The sequence below is a fragment of the Mus musculus genome, chromosome X (assembly GCF_000001635.26).
Source record: "Mus musculus strain C57BL/6J chromosome X, GRCm38.p6 C57BL/6J".
Classification (NCBI taxonomy): Eukaryota; Metazoa; Chordata; class Mammalia; order Rodentia; family Muridae; genus Mus; species Mus musculus.
In genome coordinates, this window is record NC_000086.7 from 109,532,863 (window position 1) to 109,559,039 (window position 26,177).

Below are 26,177 nucleotides of genomic sequence, written 5' to 3' on the forward strand. Positions count from 1 at the left end.
CTCCTCTATAAGTTTCAGTGTCTCTGGTTTTATGTGGAGTTCCTTAATCCTTAGATTTGACCTTAGTACATGGAGATAGAAATGGATCAATTCACATTTTTCTACATGATAACTGCCAGTTTTGCCAGCACCATTTGTTGAAAATGCTGTCTTTTTTCCACTGGATGGTTTTAGCTCCCTTATCAAAGATCAAATGACCATAGGTGTGTGGGACATTTTTAAGTAATCAAAATAATTTATAATAGATAAATACCTCTTAAATATACATGTTATCTTCTGAAGCTAAAAGTAATGTGCACTCACCTGTTTTTAAAATCTGTTTGGAACATTAAACATGATTGAAGTAGAAAAAAATCTCTTAGGCAGTTCTCTAAGAAAGGAAATTGTGACAAGTTCCTGATTAGACAGAAACAATTCCATCTCCAAGGGAAAATATACAGTGTAACTGTGGCTTCCTAGAATGAATTGGGTAGGGTTCCTTCTGTTTCTATTTTGTGGAATAGTGTAAAGAGTATTGGTATTAGAACTTTGAAGGTCTGACAGAGTTCTGCACTAAATCCATCTGGTCCTGCAGTTTTTCTTTTCTTTTCCTTTTTTTTTTTGTGTGTGTGGGGGGTTATTGTTGTTGTTGTTGTTGTTGTTGTTGTTGTTGTTGTTGTTGTTGTTGTTGTTGTTGCTGTTGCTTGTTTGGGAGACTTTTGATGATTTCTATTTCTTTGGGGGTTATGGGTCTTTTTAGATCATTAATCTGATTCCAATTTAACTTTGGTATCTGGTGTCTGTCTGGAAAATTGTCCATTTCATCTAGAGTTTCCAGTTTGTAGTAGAATCTGATGATTTTTTTTTCAATTTCCAGTTTCTGTTGTTATATCTCCCTTTTCATTTCTGATTTTGATAATTTGTATACTGTCTCTCTGCCCTATGTTTAGACTTGCTAAGGCTTTATCTGTCTTGTTGATTGTCTCAAAGAACCAGCTCGCGGTTTGGTTGATTCTTTGTATAGTTCTTTTTGTTTATACTTGGTTGATTTCAGCTCTGAGTTTGACTAGTTCATTGATTTTATGAGATATTAAGGAATAGTGATTGTTGCTTCCTCTTATTTTTGATGTTATTTTTATGTTTGTATGGCTATCTTCTTTTGGGTTTGTTGAAAGAAGATTACTTTCTTGCTTTTTGTAGGGTATAGATTCCCTCCTTGTATTGGCATTTTCCATTTATTATCCTTTGTAGGACTGAATTTGTAGAAAGATAATGTGTAAATTTGGTTTTGTCATGGAATTATCTTGGTTTCTCTGTCTATGGTAACTGATAGTTTTTCTGGGAATGGTAGCCTGGGCTGGCATTTGTGTTCTCCTGGGGTCTATATTATGTCTGCCCAGAATTTTATAACTTTCATAATTTCTGGTAAGAAATCTGGTTTAATTCTGATAGGTCTGCCTTTATATGTTACTTGACCTTTTTCTCTTACTGCTTTCAATATTTTGTTTTGTTTTGTTTTGTGCATTTGGTATTTTGACTATTATGTAATGGGAGGAATTTCTTTTCTGATCTAGTCTATTTGGAGTTCTGTAGGCTTCTTGTATTTTTATGGGCATCTCTTTCTTTAGTTTTCTTCTATACTTTTGTTGAAAAAATTTACTTCCCCTTTAAGTTGCGAATCTCCACTCTCTTCTATACATATTACCTTTATCTTGGTTTTCTCACTGTGTCCTGGATTTTCTGGATGTTTTGGTTAGGAGCTTCTTACATTTTGCATTTTCTTTGACTGTTGTGTCAAAATTTTCTATAGTATCTTCTGTACCTGAGATTTTCTATTCTATTTCTTGTATTCTGCTATGACTCCTGATCTTTCCTAGGTTTTCTATCTCAGGATTGTCTCTCTTTGTGATTTCTTTATTGTTTCTATTTCCATCTTTAGATCCTGGATGGTCTTGTTTAATTCCTTCATCTGTTTGTTTGTTTTCCTGTAATTCTTTAAGGGAATTTTATGTTCCCTCTTTAAGGACTTCTCCCTTTTCACCTGTGTTCTTCTTTATTTCTTTAAGGGAGTTATTTTTGTCCTTCTTAAAGTCCTCTATCATCATTATGAGAAGTGATTTTAGAACTGAATCTGGCTTTTCTCATGTGTTGGGGTATCCATGGCATGCTGTTCTGGAAAAACTGGATTCTGATGATACCAAGTATCCTTGGTTTCGGTTGCTTATGTTCTTGCCCTTGCCTCTTGCCATTTGGTTATCTCTGATGGCAGCTGGTCTTGCTACCTCTGAATGTGGCTTGTCCCTCCTGCAAGCCTGTGACACCAGTTCCCTAGGGAAGGAATTTGGGTATGGAGAGCTGTGGCACAATGTCAGCTCTGGGGTTCAAAGAGAAACTGGAAGGATCCTGTCCACAGCTGCTCTTTGGTTCCTGTGTCCTGAGGACTCAGGGCAGGTCTCTTTGAACACAAGTGGTGGTCTTTATTGTTCACTGTCATTTGTGTCCTCCTTGGAGACCAGCTCTATCCTGTGGTATTTGGGTATGGAGCACTGTGGAACAGGGTCAGGTCTGGGCCAATGCTTGAATTTTTAAGATAAGGGTTAATGGCTTTATCAAGCACTGGAATCAGTACACCTAAGTAAAACTCCAATTGTCTACTTTCACATAATTTTATAGTTCTAGACTAGGAGTTCTATTAAGCTATTATAACAGAGTAGCAATTTCATTTTGTTAGATGCATGCATAAGATATATGTGTATATATATATATATATATATATATATATATATATATATACTATATATATTTGTATTAACTCTTATCCATGATAGCAATTTAACAATTTGTGAAGTAAAATATGGTGTTTTAATACATGTATGGATTATATAACCTATCAAAACATTAATTCATATAATCAGAATAATCATGGCAAGTATCATCTCACATATTTGTCAGGTTTTTCTTGTGATAAGACATTTAAAACTCTGCTGTGTAATTTATGCAACATTATTTTTGCTATGTTCATTCTATATTGTGATCAACTAATAAAACATATTCCTTCCTTTTAGTCTAGTTCTAACTTATGTACTTGTTTAAATCATTCAATTCTTCTAAAATCCATAATTTCTCATGAAGCAATTTTCTACTTCCTAGGTAGCTAACACATTCTAGATATTGGATGCTGCTGAGATTATACAAATTTATCTTTTTAAAAAGGTTCTCTCTCTTTCTCTCTCCTTTACTATTTTGTTTTAATGTGTATGGTGTTTTGTGTGCATGCAAATCTGTCCATCACATACATGCATGATGTATAAAAAGCCAGAAAATGACACCAGTTGCCCTGGAACAGGAGTTACAGATGGTTGTGAGCTAGCTACTACATGGGTGCTAGAAATTAAACCCAGGCTCTCAGGAAGAACATCCTGTGCTCATAACAGCTGAACCATTTTTTAGACCCCTTGTTTTTTTAAATTTTTTGCTAATTTAACTTAACATATTTTTAGATTATTTCAGGTTTTGCAAATGACAGAATTTAAGCTTGATGCCTATAATCTCCACTGTTGGATATATGACTGTAATCCTAGCTCATGGGAGATTTAGTCTGAAGCTCAATAGTTCATGGTCAGTTTAGCTACATAATGGGTTTGAAGCTAACCTGGACTACATTAGACCCTATCTCAAACAACAAAGAAATAAATAACTAAAAAAAAAATTAATGCAAACTAATGAATTTCATCTTGTTTTATCATTTATTTTGATACATTTTATATGGTACATTTTATATAATGTAATTCTACACAAACAAACAAACACGCACATGCACATGCAAATGCACATGCATATAGTATATATCACAATTTCTTCATTTCTCATTCCATTACCAACAACATTATTCATAGTACCAGAAGAAACAAATATATCTAAATTTTAATGGGCCTAAAAAGGCACTTAAAGTAGTTGAATAAAATCTTGAGCAAACAGAGAAACTGTGGATGTATCAGTTTTCTGATTATAAATTATCCTGTGAAGTAGTATGACATTGACACAAAGATTGATTATATAGACTATGGGAAGAAAACATTTAAAAGTATTTTATTAAAGGTATTCATAAAACACAGTGAGGTAAAGAGTCTTTTTGTTAATGGTTTTGGAAAGATGTATACTGTCAAAATGTATAAAATGCAACAGATATCCTAAAATGGTGGCTGTGTAAGACCACCCTGTAATCATGAATCTCCAGACATAAAATGTTGAAAAATACTCATGTACTAAACTGCCTTCACAAGAGTAGAGGAAATCAAATAATATCATAGTGACTTTTTGTAGAATACTAGACAAAAATACATTCTAAAGAAAGTAGGACTCGAGCCCCGGGCTACCTTGCCAGCAGAGTCTTGCCCAACACCCGCAAGGGCCCACACGGGACTCCCCACAGGACCCTAAGACCTCTGGTGAGTGGAACACAGCGCCTGCCCCAATCCAATCGCGGGGAACTTGAGACTGCGGTACATAGGGAAGCAGGCTACCCGGGCTTGATCTGGGGCACAAACCCCTTCCGCTCCACTCGAGCCCCGGGCTACCTTGCCAGCTGAGTCGCCTGACACCCGCAAGGGCCCACACAGGATTCCACACGTGATCCTAAGACCTCTAGTGAGTGGAACACAACTTCTGCCAGGAGTCTGGTTCAAACACCAGATATCTGGGTACCTGCCTTGCAAGAAGAGAGCTTGCCTGCAGAGAATACTCTGCCCACTGAAACTAAGGAGAGTGCTACCCTCCAGGTCTGCTCATAGAGGCTAACAGAGTCACCTGAAGAACAAGCTCTTAACAGTGACAACTAAAACAGCTAGCTTCAGAGATTACCAGATGGCGAAAGGCAAACGTAAGAATCCTACTAACAGAAATCAAGACCACTCACCATCATCAGAACGCAGCACTCCCACCCCACCTAGTCCTGGGCACCCCAACACAACCGAAAATCTAGACCCAGATTTAAAAACATTTCTCATGATGATGATAGAGGACATCAAGAAGGACTTTCATAAGTCACTTAAAGAATTACAGGAGAGCACTGCTAAAGAGTTACAGGCCCTTAAAGAAAAGCAGGAAAACACAGCCAAACAGGTAGAAATCATTAAAGAAAAACAGGAAAACACATCCAAACAGGTGATGGAAATGAACAAAACCATACTAGAACTAAAAGGGGAAGTAGACACAATAAAGAAAACCCAAAGCGAGGCAACACTGGAGATAGAAACCCTAGGAAAGAGATCTGGAACCATAGATGCGAGCATCAGCAACAGAATACAAGAAATGGAAGAGAGAATCTCAGGTGCAGAAGATTCCATAGAGAACATCGACACAACAGTCAAAGAAAATACAAAATGCAAAAGGATCCTAACTCAAAACATCCAGGTAATCCAGGACACAATGAGAAGACCAAACCTACAGATAATAGGAATTGATGAGAATGAAGATTTTCAACTTAAAGGGCCAGCTAATATCTTCAACAAAATAATAGAAGAAAACTTCCCAAACATAAAAAAAGAGATGCCCATGATCATACAAGAAGCCTACAGAACTCCAAATAGACTGGACCAGAAAAGAAATTCCTCCCGACACATAATAATCAGAACAACAAATGCACTAAATAAAGATAGAATATTAAAAGCAGTAAGGGAGAAAGGTCAAGTAACATATAAAGGAAGGCCTATCAGAATTACACCAGACTTTTCACCAGAGACTATGAAAGCCAGAAGAGCCTGGACAGATGTTATACAGACACTAAGAGAACACAAATGCCAGCCCAGGCTACTATACCCGGCCAAACTCTCAATTACCATAGATGGAGAAACCAAAGTATTCCACGACAAAACCAAATTCACACAATATCTTTCCACGAATCCAGCCCTTCAAAGGATAATAACAGAAAAGAAGCAATACAAGGACGGAAATCACGCCCTAGAACAACCAAGAAAGTAATCATTCAACAAACCAAAAAGAAGACAGCCACAAGAACAGAATGCCAACTCTAACAACAAAAATAAAAGGGAGCAACAATTACTTTTCCTTAATATCTCTTAATATCAATGGACTCAATTCCCCAATAAAAAGACATAGACTAACAGACTGGCTACACAAACAGGACCCAACATTCTGCTGCTTACAGGAAACCCATCTCAGGGAAAAAGACAGACACTACCTCAGAGTGAAAGGCTGGAAAACAATTTTCCAAGCAAATGGACTGAAGAAACAAGCTGGAGTAGCCATTTTAATATCGGATAAAATCGACTTCCAACCCAAAGTTATCAAAAAAGACAAGGAGGGACACTTCATACTCATCAAAGGTAAAATCCTCCAAGAGGAACTCTCAATTCTGAATATCTACGCACCAAATGCAAGGGCAGCCACATTCAATAGAGACACTTTAGTAAAGCTCAAAGCATACATTGCACCTCACACAATAATAGTGGGAGACTTCAACACACCACTTTCTTCAAAGGACAGATCGTGGAAACAGAAACTAAACAGGGACACAGTGAAACTAACAGAAGTTATGAAACAAATGGACCTGACAGATATCTACAGAACATTTTATCCTAAAACAAAAGGATATACCTTCTTCTCAGCACCTCACGGGACCTTCTCCAAAATTGACCATATAATTGGTCACAAAACAGGCCTCAATAGATACAAAAATATTGAAATTGTCCCATGTATCCTATCAGACCACCATGGCCTAAGACTGATCTTCAATAACAACATAAATAATGGAAAGCCAACATTCACATGGAAACTGAACAACACTCTTCTCAATGATACCTTGGTCAAGGAAGGAATAAAGAAAGAAATTAAAGACTTTTTAGAGTTTAATGAAAATGAAGCCACAACGTACCCAAACCTATGGGACACAATGAAAGCATTTCTAAGAGGGAAACTCATAGCTCTGAGTGTCTCCAAGAAGAAACGGGAGACAGCACATACTAGCAGCTTGACAACACATCTAAAAGCCCTAGAAAAAAAGGAAGCAAATTCACCCAAGAGGAGTAGACGGCAGGAAATAATCAAACTCAGGGGTGAAATCAACCAAGTGGAAACAAGAAGAACTATTCAAAGAATTAACCAAACGAGGAGTTGGTTCTTTGAGAAAATCAACAAGATAGATAAACCCTTAGCTAGACTCACTAAAGGGCACAGGGACAAAATCCAAATTAACAAAATCAGAAATGAAAAGGGAGACATAACAACAGATCCTGAAGAAATCCAAAACACCATCCGATCCTTCTACAAAAGGCTATACTCAACAAAACTGGAAAACCTGGACGAAATGGACAAATTTCTGGACAGATACCAGGTACCAAAGTTGAATCAGGATCAAGTTGACCATCTAAACAGTCCCATATCACCTAAAGAAATAGAAGCAGTTATTAATAGTCTCCCAACCAAAAAAAGCCCAGGACCAGATGGGTTTAGTGCAGAGTTCTATCAGACCTTCAAAGAAGATCTAATTCCAATTCTGCACAAACTATTTCACAAAATAGAAGTAGAAGGTACTCTACCCAACTCATTTTATGAAGCCACTATTACTCTGATACCTAAACCACAGAAAGATCCAACAAAGATAGAGAACTTCAGACCAATTTCTCTTATGAATAGCGATGCAAAAATCCTCAATAAAATTCTCGCTAACCGAATCCAAGAACACATTAAAGCAATCATCCATCCTGACCAAGTAGGTTTTATTCCAGGGATGCAGGGATGGTTTAATATATGAAAACCCATCAATGTAATCCATTATATAAACAAACTCAAAGACAAAAACCACATGATCATCTCGTTAGATGCAGAAAAAGCATTTGACAAGATCCAACACCCATTCATGATAAAAGTGTTGGAAAGATCAGGAATTCAAGGCTCATACCTAAACATGATAAAAGCAATCTACAGCAAACCAGTAGCCAACATCAAAGTAAATGGAGAGAAGCTGGAAGCAATCCCACTAAAATCAGGGACTAGACAAGGCTGCCCACTTTCTCCCTACCTTTTCAACATAGTACTTGAAGTATTAGCCAGAGCAATTCGACAACAAAAGGAGATCAAGGGGATACAAATTGGAAAAGAGGAAGTCAAAATATCACTTTTTGCAGATGATATGATAGTATATATAAGTGACCCTAAAAATTCTACCAGAGAACTCCTAAACCTGATAAACAGCTTCGGTGAAGTAGCTGGATATAAAATAAACTCAAACAAGTCAATGGCCTTTCTCTATACAAAGAATAAACAGGCTGAGAAAGAAATTAGGGAAACAACACCCTTCTCAATAGTCACAAATAATATAAAATATCTTGGCATGACTCTAACTAAGGAAGTGAAAGATCTGTATGATAAAAACTTCAAATCTCTGAAGAAAGAAATTAAGGAAGATCTCAGAAGATGGAAAGATCTCCCATGCTCATGGATTGGCAGGATCAACATTGTAAAAATGGCTATCTTGCCAAAAGCAATCTACAGATTCAATGCAATCCCCATCAAAATTCCAACTCAATTCTTCAACGAATTGGAAGGAGCAATTTGCAAATTTGTCTGGAATAACAAAAAACCTAGGATAGCAAAAAGTCTTCTCAAGGATAAAAGAACTTCTGGCGGAATCACCATGCCAGACCTAAAGCTTTACTACAGAGCAATTGTGATAAAAACTGCATGGTACTGGTATAGAGACAGACAAGTAGACCAATGGAATAGAATTGAAGACCCAGAAATGAACCCACACACCTATGGTCACTTGATCTTCGACAAGGGAGCTAAAACCATCCAGTGGAAGAAAGACAGCATTTTCAACAATTGGTGCTGGCACAACTGGTTGTTATCGTGTAGAAGAATGCGAATCGATCCATACTTATCTCCTTGTACTAAGGTCAAATCTAAGTGGATCAAGGAACTTCACATAAAACCAGAGACACTGAAACTTATAGAGGAGAAAGTGGGGAAAAGCCTTGAAGATATGGGCACAGGGGAAAAATTCCTGAACAGAACAGCAATGGCTTGTGCTGTAAGATCGAGAATTGACAAATGGGACCTAATGAAACTCCAAAGTTTCTGCAAGGCAAAAGACACCGTCAATAAGACAAAAAGACCACCAACAGATTGGGAAAGGATCTTTACCTATCCTAAATCAGATAGGGGACTAATATCCAACATATATAAAGAACTCAAGAAGGTGGACTTCAGAAAATCAAATAACCCCATTAAAAAATGGGGCTCAGAACTGAACAAAGAATTCTCACCTGAGGAATACTGAATGGCAGAGAAGCACTTGAAAAAATGTTCAACATCTTTAATCATCAGGGAAATGCAAATCAAAACAACCCTGAGATTCCACCTCACACCAGTCAGAATGGCTAAGATCAAAAATTCAGGTGACAGCAGATGCTGGCGTGGATGTGGAGAAAGAGGAACACTCCTCCATTGTTGGTGGGAGTGCAGGCTTGTACAACCACTCTGGAAATCAGTCTGGCGGTTCCTCAGAAAACTGGACATAGTACTACCGGAGGATCCAGCAATACCTCTCCTGGGCATATATCCAGAAGATGCCCCAACAGGTAAGAAGGACACATGCTCCACTATGTTCATAGCAGCCTTATTTATAATAGCCAGAAGCTGGAAAGAACCTAGATGCCCCTCAACAGAGGAATGGATACAGAAAATGTGGTACATCTACACAATGGAATACTACTCAGCTATTAAAAAGAATGAATTTATGAAATTCCTAGCCAAATGGATGGACCTGGAGGGCATCATCCTGAGTGAGGTAACACATTCACAAAGAAACTCACACAATATGTATTCACTGATAAGTGGATATTAGCCCCAAACCTAGGATACCCAAGATATAAGATATAATTTGCTAAACACATGAAACTCAAGAAGAATGAAGACTGAAGTGTGGACACTATGCCCCTCCTTAGATTTGGGAACAAAACACCCATGGAAGGAGTTACAGAGACAAAGTTTGGAGCTGAGATGAAAGGATGGACCATGTAGAGACTGCCATATCCAGGGATCCACCCCATAATCAGCATCCAAACGCTGACACCATTGCATACACTAGCAAGATTTTATTGAAAGGACCCAGATGTAGCTGTCTCTTGTGAGACTATGCCGGGGCCTAGCAAACACAGAAGTGGATGCTCACAGTCAGCTAATGGATGGATCATAGGGCTCCCAATGGAGGAGCTAGAGAAAGTAGCCAAGGAGCTAAAGGGATCTGCAACCCTATAGGTGGAACAACATTATGAACTAACCAGTACCCCGGAGCTCTTGACTCTAGCTGCATATATATCAAAAGGTGGCCTAGTCGGCCATCACTGGAAAGAGAGGCACATTGGACTTGCAAACTTTATATGCCCCAGTACAGGGGAACACCAGGGCCAAAAAGGGGGAGTGGGTGGGCAGGGGAGTGGGGGTGGGTGGATATGGGGGACTTTTGGTATAGCATTGGAAATGTAAATGAGTTAAATACCTAATAAAAAATGGAAAAAAAAAAGAAAGTAGGAGAGAAAGAGATGATTAAGTCATTCCTCTATCCACTCTAAACCACTGGTCTTGGAAAAAAAAAACTATCATTTGATACAATCAAAATAATTTTAAGCCTTAGACTTGGAAATAAATGCTAGGCCAAAAATATTGAACCCCAATACTAGGCAATCCCTCACAAGTCACAGAGACGGAGCTGAGTAAGGAAACCACTACTCAGTATCCTTAATTAAAATAAATGCAAAACTCCCAAAGAAAACTGAATCCATGCATATTAAAAACTTTAATTGCCATGAACAAAAGCACTCAATCACAGGTATAAACAAAAACTGATTCCATAGACTAATGCAAAACAAAAACAAAACAAAACAAAAAAAAACAAACAAACCATAATACAAGTCAGCCGAAGGATGGTCAAAGTAATAAAAATTTCAAAAGAAATACATGTTCACTTGATAAAATCCAACACTTAGGAAAATAATTCTAGACAAATTGGATATATATAGCAAACACTTCAACATACTAAAAGATGTTATACTTAGGTAAAGGACCACCAGTGTGTAATCTTTATTCAATATTGTTCTGTAAGTCTTAGATGAAAGTATCTGTCAAAAATAAATTAAAAGCACTCATACTTTTAAAAGAACCAATCAAATTGTCATCATTTCCAGAGACATGACCTTATTTTAATACAATAGTTACTAGTCATCATTATTGTTACTTTGTAGAGCTCCGGATGAACTTGAACACATTGTACATATTGTGTATATAACCTAACACTGAATAATACTATCATGAAAATATGATCATAGATATATATTACATTAAAATTTTCATTAGATCATTTATAAATAAACATTAATTTAGAAATTTTTAGCATATTAAATTAATATGCCTGGTATGGATTAAATACATAAATTAATAACTTTAAACCATCAATAACGCATTGATGTCATCTTAAAAAAAAGTTTTTTCCTCTTGAGTAATTAACTAAGAGTCCAGATTTGAATTCTCTTCTTTATAATACCCATGTTTTCTGTCCTCTATCTGTTTGTTGTATCAGTCTGAGTCTATGCCTGCCTAAAGGCTGCCTTGTGAATCTGTCCCTGTATCATCTAACATCCATAAATAATATATTCAACATGTATGGTGACTACTCATTTTAGAAGATTGCTTTCAGCCTCTATATTTTCTGCATTCAGCAAATATATATGCATGTTTTTTGTCCTTATCAGAAACATGGAGAACCACATAATTTAAGATTATAGCTATTATAAAAACTGATTACATGGAAGATCCAAGGCAAATGAAGTCAGTTGTTACATTGTTCTCTTGAAAGCAGGTTAAATAAACAGGTGTAAACATAGGAGCATAGAAAACTAGGATATCAGTCTTAAGTCATTTCAAGGTATATTATTAAGTCTGACATTTAGTCTAGCAAATTATCAGTGTCTTAGAATTTAAGGGATATTTTTTCTATTAATTAATTTATTTATTCACTTTATATCCTGATTATTGTCTCCCACCTCTCTGGTTACCCCCTCACACAGTGCCTCTCCCCTCCCTGTCCACTTCTCTGAGTGAGTGCGCCCTACTCCTCCAGTAACAAACCGTCCTGCCATGTCAAGTCTCTGCAAGGCCACTGAGGCCAGACAAGGTAGCCCAGTTAGTGGAACAGATTCTACAGTCAGGCAACTGCTTTGGGGACAGTCCCCACTCCAGTTATTGGGGAACTCACATGAAAACCAAGCTACACATGGTCCAGCTCATGTATGCTGCTGGTTGGTAGTTCAGTCTGGGAAAGTCCCCAAGGGCCCAGGTTAGTTGACTCTGTTAATATTCTTAAGGAGTTCCTGTCACCTTTGGGACCCTCAACCCTTTCCCTGACTCATCCTTAAGAGTAGGTGAGCTTCTTCTAGTGGTTGGCTATGGGTCTCTGCATCTGTTTCAGTCAGCTGCTGGATGGAGCTTCTCAGAAGACAGTTATTCTTTTGTTTTCAAGCATAGCCAAGTAACATTAATAGTGTCAGGGATTGGTGATTACCGATGGAATGTGTCTCAAGTTGGGCCAGTTATAGGTTGACCATTCCCTTAGTCTCTGGTCCATTTTAGTTCCTGCTTTTTAAAAAAATTTTTTTATTATTATTATTTTAGACAGAAAAAGTTCAGGGGTTGTGAGTTCTTATGGGTGGGTTGGTATCATCTCTCCAATGGGGGTCCTGTCTGATTACAGGAGGTGGCCATTTCAGGTTCCATATGTGCATTGTTGTGAGGCTCAAATTAAGTCCCAACTAAACTCCTTGGAGAATCCCCAATCCAAGGTCTTTGTCACATCCTAATGATGCCCACCTCCAACCTCATGCACATCAGTTGCAGTTTTCCATTCATTCTCCTAGCCCTCTTAGCCTCTCCTTCCTCTCCCTACACATACCTGATCCTAAATGCCCCCATTACCCTCTCCATCCCTTCTTCTACCCAGTTCTCTTATGCTATCTGTCTCCTATGACTATTTTAGTCCACCTTCTAAATGATATTCAAGCATCCTTGCTTGGCCCATCCTCATTGTTTAGCTGATTTGGTTCTGTGGAGTATCTTGTATTTTATGGCTAATATCCACTTATAGGTGAGTACATACCATGCATGTCCTTTTGAGTATGAGTTATCTCACTCAGAATGATATATCTAGTTCCATTCATTTGCCTGAAAAATTCATGATGTTCTCATTCTTAATAGCTAGATAGTATTGCATTGTGTAAATGGACCACATTTTCTGTATCCAATCTTTGGTTGAGAGACATCTGAATTGTTTTCAGTTTCTGGCTATTATCAATATATTTGCTATGAACATAGCTGAGCAAGTGTCCTTCTGAGCATCATTTCGTTATAATACCCAGGAGCTGTATAGCTATATAGCTGGGCCTTCAAATAGAACTATTTTAATTTTTTTTTCCTGAGAAACTGCCGGATTGATATCCAGGGAGGTTGTACAAGTTTTCCCACCTACCAGAAATGGAGAAGTGTTCCCCTTGCTCCACATCCTCACCAGCATGAGCTGTCACTAGTGTTTTTGATCTTAGCCATTCTGCTGGGTATAAGATGGAATCTCAGGGTCATTTTGATTTGCATCTCCTTGATGACTAAGGACTTTGAACATTCCTTTTGAGTGCTTCTCCACCATTTGAGATTCCTCTGTTGAGAATTCTCTGTTTCTGTACCTCATTTATTTATTTATTTATTTATTTATTTATTTATTTATTTATTTTATTTTGGTGTTTACCTTCTTCAATTCTACACACATTTGGATATTAGCTCTGTATAATGTAGCATTAGTGAAAATCTTTTCCAAATCTGTAGGCTGATCTTTGTTTTTTTCCTGTTGAGATTGTCCTTTACCTTACAGATGCTTCTCATTTTCATGAAGTCTCAGTCATCAATTGATCTTAAAGCACGAGCCACTGGTGTTCTCTTTAGGAAACTGTTTCCTATACCAATGTGTTCAAGGATATTTCCTACTTTTTCTTCTTTGATATTTAGTTTATTAGGATTTCTTTTGGGGTCTTTGATCCACTTGGACTTAAATTTTGTGCAGGGTGATAAATATGGGTCTAATTGCATGTGTCGTGCCTACAAGATTTCTGAGGGACAAAGATAGAGCAGAGACAGGAGGAATGGCCAACCAATGACTTGCCCATATTAAGACCATGGCAAGAACCAATCCCTGACACTATAAATGATACTGTATTATGCTTGCAGAAGGAGCCTAGCACAACTACACTCAGAAAGTCTCCACCTAGCACCCAATGGAAAAAAAATGTAGAGATCCACAGCCAAACATTTGATGGAGTTCAGGAAGTCTTATGGAATAGTTTGGGGGAAAGATTGTAGGACCTGAAGAGAACAGGGACTCCACAGGAAGATCAACAACAGAGTCAACTAACTTGGACCCTTGCGGGCTCCCAAAGGCTGAATGATCAACCAAAGAGTGAGCATGGGCTGGACCTAGACACCATGCATACTTATAGCAGATGTGCACCTAGTGCTGCAATAACTTAATGCACTAGGGGACAGCAGTGATACCAAGACTGGGACTCCCCTTCACAAAGAAGAAATAAAAAATGTTAAATTAAATAAATTAAAACAGTGAGAGACTTTTTAAAAATGAAATTAAATAAATGCATCATAGTTAAATGAGAAGATGGTTAAAATCACCAATTTTTAGGAACCTTAAATAAAAATCAAAGTGATGGCTATTATCATAAAGCAAAAAGATCACAAGACATGAATAAAAGGGCAATACTTGTGCACTTTTGGGAGAAATGTAAGTTAGTACAAGCATTTCAGAAGACAGTAGAGAGACTTTTCAGACATGTAAAAATGCAACAACCATATAGACAGCAGTTCCACTATTGGGATTCGATGGTCCATCATTTTATATTTATTAGAGTAAGAAACATTTATCCAATTATTATAGTACAGCTTTAGATGTGCCTAGCTGGGATTTCAAATGAATAAAGGGTGGGAAGGAGATAAAAAAAAGAAGGTGAATGCCAGAATTCCCTATCTCTGCTTCCAGATTTACTTCAATGTTAACCAGCAGCCTCATGGTCCTGCTTGTACACTTTTCCCACCATGACAGATTGAACTCATAGAACCTGAATCAAAACAACATTTCTACATAAAACATACTACTTTGTTAGGTATTTGGATCCAACCATGAGAAAGTTCCTAATAGGTGGGTATAAATTCAAAATAAACAAAATATATTAAAGGGATATCTACTGTCTCAATATTATTTATAACAGTCAAAACATGGAAGCAAACTAAATATTTGACCTTCTGAATAGATTTCTACAAATGTGGTATATATACACAAAATGATAACATGTTCAGTCATCAGAATTATAAAGTCAAATGCAATATGAATAGAACTAAATGTCATTATTATTAAGGAAATAATCCCGGTAGAGAATGACAAATGACAATGTAATGTCAAAGGCAGGTAGAATCTGGAGTTGTTTTAATAGAAATATAATTGTTCCCTTATTCATAATTTTTTTCATGTCAGTTAGTTATAGTCATCCATTGCCCAGAGACATTAAGTAGGAAATGCTAATGAAATCAACTCAAGGGTTTTTAAATTATGTACTTGTACACTTGTATTAACTATTGTTCTCTAATATAGGAACATATAGTTCTATGAGGTGACCATTTTATTGGGTAGTGTTATCCACAGTTAGGGTGGAGTTTTGCTTTCAAATTACTCTACCTACTTCATTGGTAAGTTCCAAGATTTTTATGCAATTTTAAATTATTTGCCAGTTTTCAAGAATATCAGACATTTTGGCATTTTTGAAACAGAGATGATAGAGAACACTAGTCAATCAGGAACTTGTGGAATTCTTGTCCCAAGAGAAACTGTATACTTACTTACTTGCAAAGACATTTACTTCCTGTCATCTATTCTCAAGTATGAACTGTAATGCTTATATTTTAATGTAATGAGGTAAGGAAAAGCTTAAGATATCTTGCTTCTGAGCTGATTGTGAGTAAACAGACAAAAGTTATCCCAGCTCTGTTCATGTAGTGTATACCCAAAGATTACCCTTGACACTTTATATACTGGCAATGTAGTTTCCTCTTTTCCCTAACTATGATAAGCAACAACACAATTACCATGTAGAAGAAAAAGAAAATGTTCTTTAATTCACTATTGAATTCAAGCCATGAATACATTTTCTACCAGATTTATGAATAGCAAACTTGTTTTATTTGTACAATGCTTGTAAAAAGTATTGGTTATAAACTAATTTTTTGTTTGCTTTTTTGTTTTTTGTTTTGTTTTTGTTTGGCTTTTTTGTTTTGTTTTGTTTTGCTTTGTTTTTTGGTTTTTTCTTTTCTTTTTTTTTTCTTTTTTTTTTTTTTTGGTTTTTCAAGACAGGGTTTCTCTGTGTAGCCCTGGTTGTCCTGGAACTCACTTTGTAGACCAGGCTGGCCTCGAACTCAGAAATCTGCCTGCCTCTGCCTCCCAAGTGCTGGGATTAAAGGCATGTGCCACCACGCCGGGCTATAAATTAAATTTTAAATAAATGCATAACTATTATTCAAATACGTAGAGTAATATGTTTTGATAAACACATGGATTGTGTTCTTTCAAAATCAGTCTAAAATATCCGTCTTCTTAGAAAGGGTATGGATTTGGATAGGAAGTAGGGAGGATCTTGGAGGAGTTGGGGGATGAGAAAACAAAATAAAATATAGTATATTAAAAACTCTATCTTCAATAAAAAATGAAAAATTAGATATTTGTCTTCTCAATACTGCATGATTAAGACATGTTATAATCTTGTAACAATCAAAATACTGTGCTACTGACATAAATATAGTCACAAAGTAACAAAAAGTGTCTAAAAGTAAACTTACATAGGGAAATATTTTTGTTGTGATTTGTTTGTTTGTATGTTTGTTTTCAAGACAGTCTTTGCTGCTCCAACTATCCAAGAACTCACTATGTAGAATAGATTTGCCTTGAACTCACAAATATCTGGCTGCCTTTGCCTCTTACATGCTGGAATTAAAGGCATATTCCACCCTGCTCAGCTAGCCAACCAAGTTTTAACAAAGCCAATTGTCATACACTAAAGAAAAAGAGTTTTTTTTTTTTCCAACAGAATAGAGAAACTGGATATCAATGTATATAAGACTGAAACTATACTATTCTCTATCAGAAGTCACAAAATTCAAAATGGATTAAATATTTCCATACATTATCTAAAACTATGAGAAGAATGAATAACAAAACTGTTTCTAGAGGATAGAGTCAACATTTTTGAAAAGCTCAGGAGACAAAGCAAAAGTAAACAAATGTAGTTAACAGAGAGGGGAGCTAATCTACAGAATGAAATAAAACACTTGAAAACTATGCATCTGAGTAGTTGATATCGTGAATATATAATGGCTTCCTTTAAAATGGCTTTTAAAGGGAGACAAAATGGTCTGCAAAAATCACCCACTGCAGCAACACATTGAGAGTATACTGGAGAGCCTACTCTAGTCATTCAACATTTTGTAACATTTCCATGTTTCATAATAGGGAATGTTAATATGTTATGGATATATAAGCACCTTTGATATTTTTCTTTTATCTCATATCCTGTGTGGAGGATCCTGATGTGTTATTTTATTTTATATTAATTATTATTAAACCTTTTCAGTATTCACTATCTAAACTACCTCAGTAACTGTTATCTGCCAAGGACCAGTCTCAGCTTGGAGAGAGGTTCTGAAGAAATGGGTATCTGGGAGCAGCAAAAACAAATGACTAAAATCCAACCTGGCAGCCTATGCTATGCTGGCGATGACTTTCCAACCTGCTGTCTCTCTGTTTTTCTTTCTTTCTCACAGATCTGTAATCTCTGGAGATCTGCAGACAGCCCTTTCTCTATGTTCTGCTTGAGACAGTTCTCTAAGCAGTTCTCTCTTACTATTCTAAAAAATTCTCTATATTATTCATCTCTTGCATATCATAAGCCCAGTTTTATTTTACATAAAGTTTATATCAATCCAGTAATTTAAAACATGTTTCCTTTTGATTATCCTAAGAATCATCATCAGGCGACCCCAGCTTCTTCATTCTTAGGAGACAGCAGGCACATATTTCCTTTTAACACTGTAAAAGATTTCAGAGATTTGTCTGTCTCTGTTAAGCACAGATGCTAAACTAGCTGGGTGGGACCCTGTCCTGAAATTAACATTTCTACCACATCTGAGCCTAACGTTGCTGTGTTCTAGGCTGACCTCTAACTCACGAATCTGCCCATGTTTGTATCTGCCTGACAATCTAGCTCATAGTGTAGTGGCCTCTGTTTCTTTAGATTCATGAAGCCCCAACCTTATTATTTTTCATAGTTGAGAAATTATATATTTTCAAACTAATATTTTTAGAGTTCTTTTCTACATCCTTATGGGTTGTCTTGAAGGTTACAGCATTTATTATTTTGCTCAGATATAGTCATACCCTTGCCTCCTGGACTCATGCTGCTTCTAATTATCATGGAGTCATTAACATTAACAGAGAGGACCATACCTCAGAGGAATGTGAAAATATGTACATTATTATACAAACAAGCCTCATGCCCATGGCAGCCATCTATACTAGTGGAGTCCCACATTTGCTGTCCCTGTCCAAGGAGCAGGAACTGAGTCACTCTGTCCCCACCAGGGCCATGCCAACTGCAGGTTTGTCTTACAGTTGCTTCGGGATATATTGCTATTTATTTTCTTTTTATTCAACATCAGTATCTTTAGATTGATGCTTCATGAAAGCCTATTCTTATAGCCACTGACACTTAGTCATTTGTGTTGAATCCTTTATCTGGATGCATTGTTCAGGACTAACATTTGTTAAATACCTTCCATGTTAGATCTTAGTGTCTTAGACTTAACCTAAACAGAATCTGTCAGCCCAGCCTCTACTCAGTAATAGGTATTAGAATTATCTCTACTTCATGAAACTCATACTCACAGACTTGCCTCTGCTTATAGCACCTTTATCTGTGTGTGAAGTAGAATGTTTAAACATTATTTGATGCTCAACTTTGCTGTGCCGGGAGAAATTCTAAACCTCTGGACAAAATACAGAAATTAACTTTATTTATCATATTTCAGGTGACAGTTTTCCTCATTCTTGCATTAACACAGCTTATTGAGTGACTACTGCATTCAAAAGGTTCCCTTGTTCTCAAGTACACTGGAATATTTTCGAGAATATAGGTCTAGTGATATATCACTCTTTTGCGCTTGCCATGGAAATGGACACATAAGCATTATCAGGTCACAAATGTAGATGAAGCAAAAAATAGGTATCAGCATAGGACAACTGTTTAGGAACATGAATGTATTAATCAAAAATATGAGACTTACTTGAACATTGCCAGAAATATAAGTGGTGTTGGTCAGACATAAAGTTGTAAATGAGTATACCTGCTTGCATATGGGCAAAGCTTATAGTCTAAAGTTGAAATAAATTGCAGATTATCAAAAACATCTATGTTTTATTTTAAAAAACAATGAAAAGTGAGAAGTGAATGTAGATATAGCTCATGACAATAGAAAATGGGACAATGAGGGATTGGGGAGGAGGCACTCAGGAAAGTGAAGTAATAGAACACTTGGCATGAGAGCGAAAAGCAATCAACTTGGGATTGAAGGGGCAAAGGGGACAAAGGGACAAGGGACAAAATGAGGGATGATAATTAAGAAAAATATATTTAAGCATGCTGTGCCAAGAGATTAGAGGGGTGGTTCAGTGATTACAAGTACTATCTTCTCTTGCAGATGAGCTGGGTCCAATTCTCAGCATACATGTGGCATTTGTAACCAGCTAGAACTCTGGTTCCAGGGTGTCTTTATGTCATCTTCTGTCCTATGTGGGTACCAGGCATGCAAGTGGTCTATTAACATACATTCAAGCAATATACCCATATACAAAAATGGTTAAAATGAAACTTAATATTGTGTATGCTAATCAAAATAAATTTAAAACAATTTGAACTGAAGAAGTTTTGAATAAAGGTCTGTACTTTGGAAGAACAAATTTGAAGATTTTAGCTACTTAAGCAAAAACTCAGAAAAAATACCTAAAAATTGTGAATCAAATAGGTGAGACTTTAAATATTATATTACTCAGGCTAATTGTGGCATTGATATGGATTAAAAATATGGCAGTAATAGAAACAAACTGTCAAATATATTTGATACATTATATACTAAAATATATTGTAGAATAGAAGATAAAGACATAGTAGCCTCTTGGGGGCTGCATCCCTGAAACTGAACGTCCACTGGCCAGCCATCTTTAATGATCAGTAGCTCCTCACTTAGAAATTTAACTATGAGCCCTTTTCTCATCCATACTGGGATGATGACTGGCTTGATTTACTGCATGCAGATACAGATACTGTGGCTTCATGCATTTAGAGTCCCTGTTGCTTCTAGCACAAAATGTTTTTCTGCAGATGTCTACTACTTCTGGCTCTTACAACATTTCTGCTCATTTTTCCTCAATGATCCCTAAGTCTTGGTGAAGTGAAGGTATATGATATACGTGTCCCAGTTAGAGCTGCGTGCTCCACAGTGTGTATTCTCTGACTATTGACTGGCTCTTGGTCTCTGCATTAATCATCATCCCCTGAAGAAATCAAGCTTCTCTGATGGTTGCCCTAGTGTATGGATTCTTTCTACTATACATGAGAACACTAGTAATTGTTACTTGGATATAAGTACTATTAAGTACATACTGATGAATATTTTTGTCATTCCTTCTTGCCAACTTCTTTTTCTTGTTTCCTATAACCACCATATTATTCATGAATTCAATGCAATCAATTTGATCACCTCACAATTTAGTTTTCTGTATTTTCAGTGCTACCAGAGCACTCTGCACTAGGTCTCATAGGTCTGGAATCTATGGACCAATCACAGATGCCATATTATTTGAATTTCAGTGCTTTCTTCCAGTGTTTTTTTTAATAATTGATAGTCTTTTTTATTAGATAATTTCTTCATTTACATTTCAAATGCTATCCCGAAAGTTCCCTATACCCTCCCCCATCCTGCACCCCAACCCACCCATTCCTGCTTCCTGGCCCTGGCATTCCCCTGTACTGGGGCACATAATCTTCTCAAGACCAAGAGCCTCTCTTCCCATTGATGACCTACTAGGCCATCCTCTGGTACATAAGCAACTAGAGACACAAGCTCTGGGGGGGTACTGGTTAGTTCATATTATTGTTCCTCCTATAGAGTTGCAGACACATTTAGCTCCTTGTCAGGACCCTGATATAGCTGTCTCTTGTGAGGCTATGCCAGTGGCTGGCAAATACAGAAGTGGATGCTCACAGTCATCTATTGGATGGAATACAGTGCCCCCAAATGAAGGAGCTAGAGATAGTTTTTATATTGTAAGAAATTTCCATTTTTTTTTCTGGATCTTGACTAGGGACCACACTCATCTATATCAACTACTATTGGCTCCTTTTCATATGGTAGTCCTCTATTGCCATGTGAATATATAGCTGAATCAGTAGATGAACATCTCATGGTGCTAGAAGTCAGTTGTAAGCACTCATGTGTCTAAATTAGTCCTTTGGAAAAAATGTAGTCAATTGATTGCTTATCTTAATTACATTAAAAATATTATCTCTTCTAGTAGCCTGGAATGTACTTTACCCAGTGTGTTTGTGTTACAGTTTTAAAAGAAGCATAGCAGATTAATATGAATGTAACTGATAAAATGTACATTACATTTTATTTTTAATTTTTTTACTGGTTATTTATTTACATTTCAAATGTTATCCCCTTTCCTTGTTTCAACTCTGAAAACACCCTATACCACCCCTACTCTGCTTCTATGAGGGTAGTCCCCTACCCACTCACCCAGTCCAACCTCATCGCCCTGGCATTCTTCTATGCTGTGGCATTGAGCTCTCACAGGACCAAGGGTCTCCCCTCTCATTGGTTCCAGATAAGGCCATACTCTGCTACATGGGCAACTGGAGCCATGGGCCCCTCTATGTATATTCTTTGGTTGGTGGTTTAGTCCCTAGGAGCTCTGGGGTTCCTGGTTGGTTAATATTGTTGTTCTTCCTATATAATTGCAAACCCTTTAGCTCCTTTAGTCCTTCTCCTGACTCCTTCATTGGGGTTCCTGTGTTCAATCTGATGGTTGGCTTCAAGCATCCACATCTGTAACTGTAAGGCTCTGGCAAAGCCTCTCAGAAGAGTGCTATATCAGGCTCCTGACAACAAGTACTTCTTGTCACCCACACTAGTGCCTGGGTTTGGTGACTGTATATGGGATGGATCCTCAGGTAGGGCAGTGTTTAAAATCTTCTTTGGTGTACTTGTTTGAGGGACTTTTCCCTTTAAAAAAAAAGTAAATCTCCTTGCCCTACCCCTAGCAATCACCTAAACTTTACTTGAAATATATCTTCTCAGCAATATATATATATTAACAATCTGAAACATTTGAAGAAACACTATACCACAAATGATGATGATGATGATATTATGGACAAGGAATCTCTGCTTTTAGTAAAATATTCATCCTTCTCACATTTGATAAGCATTTATGATCTCATAAAATGGAGAAAATATTTTGATATCTTACCACACCTTTGGATTAACCCAAGAACCATTAATGTCCATAAAATATAAATAAATGTATAATTCTATCATGGAATGTCTTTTTAAAATACTGTCTAAACACAGGAGAAATAGAGTTTCTTCCTAAGTTCCCAAACAATTTTATTAGTGTGTATTTGTCACGTGCCCCCAAAGACTACTTTTTCATTTAGGTACATTCAGGTTAGTATAGTATGTTAATAAAACATAAATTGATAGTGAGAAAGATGTTTAATGAGGTTCACTTGCCATCCAATTAATTTAATTTAAAGTTACATGAACAGTAAAGGTTTAATTACATTCTTATTGATGTATTGTATTTCCTGAAGAATATGTGGCTATTAATTTATAAATACAGTAATTTGTTTAAGTTTGATTAATTGGTACTTTAAGTACAAAGCTGTATATTAAATGTAAATTGCTTATTTGTTACAATTAATTTAAACTAATAGCCCATGCTATAATTAACATATATGCTTTAAGGACGATAGCATTTACCAGTTGAGTTTTTGGAATTTACTATGTATATGTTTTACTCTGGCTATAGATTAAAACAGTTTTTTTATTAGAGGATTTTCATTAAATGTACACTGTTTATGATGGAAATGATTAAGAAGTTTCCTGTTTTGTACAAATTTAGTGATATCTATATTTATACCTAGATATATTATTAAAATTGTATGTTTGTTATATAGAATTATTAATTTAAGCTAACAAATCCAGTGCCTTATCAGAAGTGTGATTTTATGGCATAAACACCTAAAAATTACCCCTTATTATTTTGAAATAAATTATAATCAGTAATGACAATAACACAGATTGAGTAGATTCTATTTATGTATTTATATGTATATATGTATTGATGTATATATGCATATATTTATACATATAAATACATGTAAATAACGGTAAGTAATGAAAAAACATAAATTTGAAAGACATGAACAAGGCATGTTTTTGATAATTTGGAGTGAGGAAAGGGTAGAAAAAAATGATATGATTATATTATAATCTCAAATAACAAAGAAATTAAAAGAAGAGAACTACATGCAATTAAGGAAGGTTGATAGTAGGATCAAAGTATTTGCCAGGGATGAGTACCAAATTGGTTTGCTAATACTAAGTCATCAACTCTGAAATCATAGACATAAAACAAACAGTAACTGAAATAAGCAGATTGTATATACATATATGTATATGTGCACACACATGTGCGGATGCGTGTGTCTTTGTGTGTCTGTGTCTGTGTTTGTGTGTATGTAAATACGGTAGTTAAAGGAAAGCTGGCCATGAATTTGAGAAGGAACAAGAGAGGGATGTGGGAAGGGTAGGAAGGTGGATGGTGAAATGTAATTATATTTTAATTTAAAAAAATATATAAAACATAAAATTGAAAAAAAACCTAAATATCAAATATATTACTTGCGTTTGTGCAACTTGTGTGACAATATACATAATAAAAATATTACCTGTTTTTATGGTATGGAAAACAGTTCAATTTGAAACAGTAATGAAGTATTAAAATGCTGCAGTACAAAGGTAAGTAAATAGTTCTTTTTAAAATTTCTTTATTTATTTTCAAAAATTTTATTGGATATTTTCTTTATTTACATTTCAAATGTTATTACCTTTCCTGGTTCCCCACTGAAACATCCTATCCAACCCCCACTCCCCTGTTTCTATGGGGCGTTTCCCCACTCACTTACCCATGCCTCCATGCCCTCAAATTCTCCTATACTGGGGCATTGAGCCTTCCCAAGACCAAGGGCCTCTCTTGCAAATGAGGCATGACAAGGCTATCCTCTGCTACATATGAAGCTGGAGATTAATAATAATAATAATAATAATGTTATATGAGTTTCCTGAATGTAAAACAAACATTTATAGGGTAGTATATGTCAATTTTGTTTATTGTATGGAAAATGAGTTTAAGATTCTATAATGTGTGTTGCACAAATATGTATCTTTCTTTTCTTTTCTTTCACAGGGGCCCTGTTCAGTCTGATCCTCAGCCTGTTCGTTCTATGGAAGGAATATGCTGTTGATTTTCCAAAATATATATCTATAGAAAGGAGCAACATGTGTGTCCCAGAAAATGTCCTCATTGACATAAAATATGGATGGTCTTTCATGTTTGCTGCTTTTGGAACTCCCTTTGTGTGTATGTCAGGGATTATGTTTCATTTCATTGGTAGGCACCTTGAGAAGTTTCAGAAATGAACAAGATAATATCCCTAAAAAGCACTGTGAAATCTGGTCAGATTTCTGCAGAATACTTGAACAAAATAAATTTTAGATTTGGAGATGAGTGAAATAATAATCAGTACACATGTATAATCTGGTATAGCCAAATGGATGCCATTTTCAAAGAGGTGCTATAAAGTAAAAAGTAATAGAAGCCATTTCTAAGAGATCTTAGGGGAAGCAGATTTTGCTGTCTAGATGCAATGATAAAATGTTTTCCTCTGGGTTTTGAAATACATCACAACTATTCTCTGGTGCTATTATGTAACTTTCAGTCTTTCCAAAATTAACCAATTTATGGTAGGAATTTTCTTTTTATGAGGTGTTAAGTTTGAATCATCTGATTTATTTGAAATAACTAATTAACCACAACTAATGCACAAGGGTACCAATGACTCATTTTCCTCTAAAAGCTTGGGAATTTGAAGGAGAGTAACAAATTCTCCCCTCTTGTCTTTGAACAGGTATATTCAACATCAGTTAATGCAGGCACATTTCAATGAGATGAATAGAAATAGTAACACCTGAAAAATCAATTATTTTAGTTTCATGTTCCACATCACATACACTTCCAACAAAAAGAATTGCTACATGAGCAAGGGATTTTTGAAAATATTGCACAATGTACACTGTTTCACTTGAATAAATACAAATAAAGGTCATGTGGCCAACCTGAACAAAAAGGATTCTTGTGGCTAGGGAATAACTTTATCCATAGAATGTGAATTCTGGCCTGCAGGATGATTGGAAGAGTTGCAGCTATTTCATTATTTAAATCATATCTACTTATCATTTAATCATTTTTACTTGTGTTAATTTAAAACTCTCATCAGAATTAATAAGTCTCATTCCAAAGAAATGGAAAGCTTACAGGAAAGGCTATATTATCTCTTATTTCATAGCAGAACCAAAAACAAAATACAGAGTCATATTCAGCTTACCAATAAAATAAAAGATAATATGATTTTTTTGATATTTTATATGCTGTGGTTCATTCGTGAATTTTAAAAGGAGAATTGGTAGTGTAGTTTTCAGTAATAAAAATGTATCATTTGTATGGATTAATTTTCTACTGGTGTTTGTTATTACTAACTCAACTTCAAGTAGTACTAAAATTTATTCTCACACTTAAAGTTTCTAGTAATTGCTAATTATTCTTCTCTGTTGCAGCTGTTAGTAAGCATTTAGCTATTATGACATCATATTTGCATACATGTTTTAGTTTCATACAAAGTATTATA

General features: G+C 36.0%; 1 protein-coding gene across 1 annotated transcript in view; it reads left to right on the forward strand.

Annotated features, from left to right (window-relative positions):
- Gm34521 (predicted gene, 34521) overlaps positions 1-25,910 on the forward strand; it is a 113,335-nt gene extending 87,425 nt beyond the window's left edge. Inside the window, exon 5 of the mRNA XM_006528371.2 lies at positions 24,680-25,910. Within this exon, the coding sequence (XP_006528434.1) occupies positions 24,680-24,912 (233 nt within the window). The 3' untranslated portion in view covers positions 24,913-25,910. The remainder of the gene's footprint in view (positions 1-24,679) is intronic.
- The last annotated feature ends 267 nt before the right edge of the window (positions 25,911-26,177 follow it).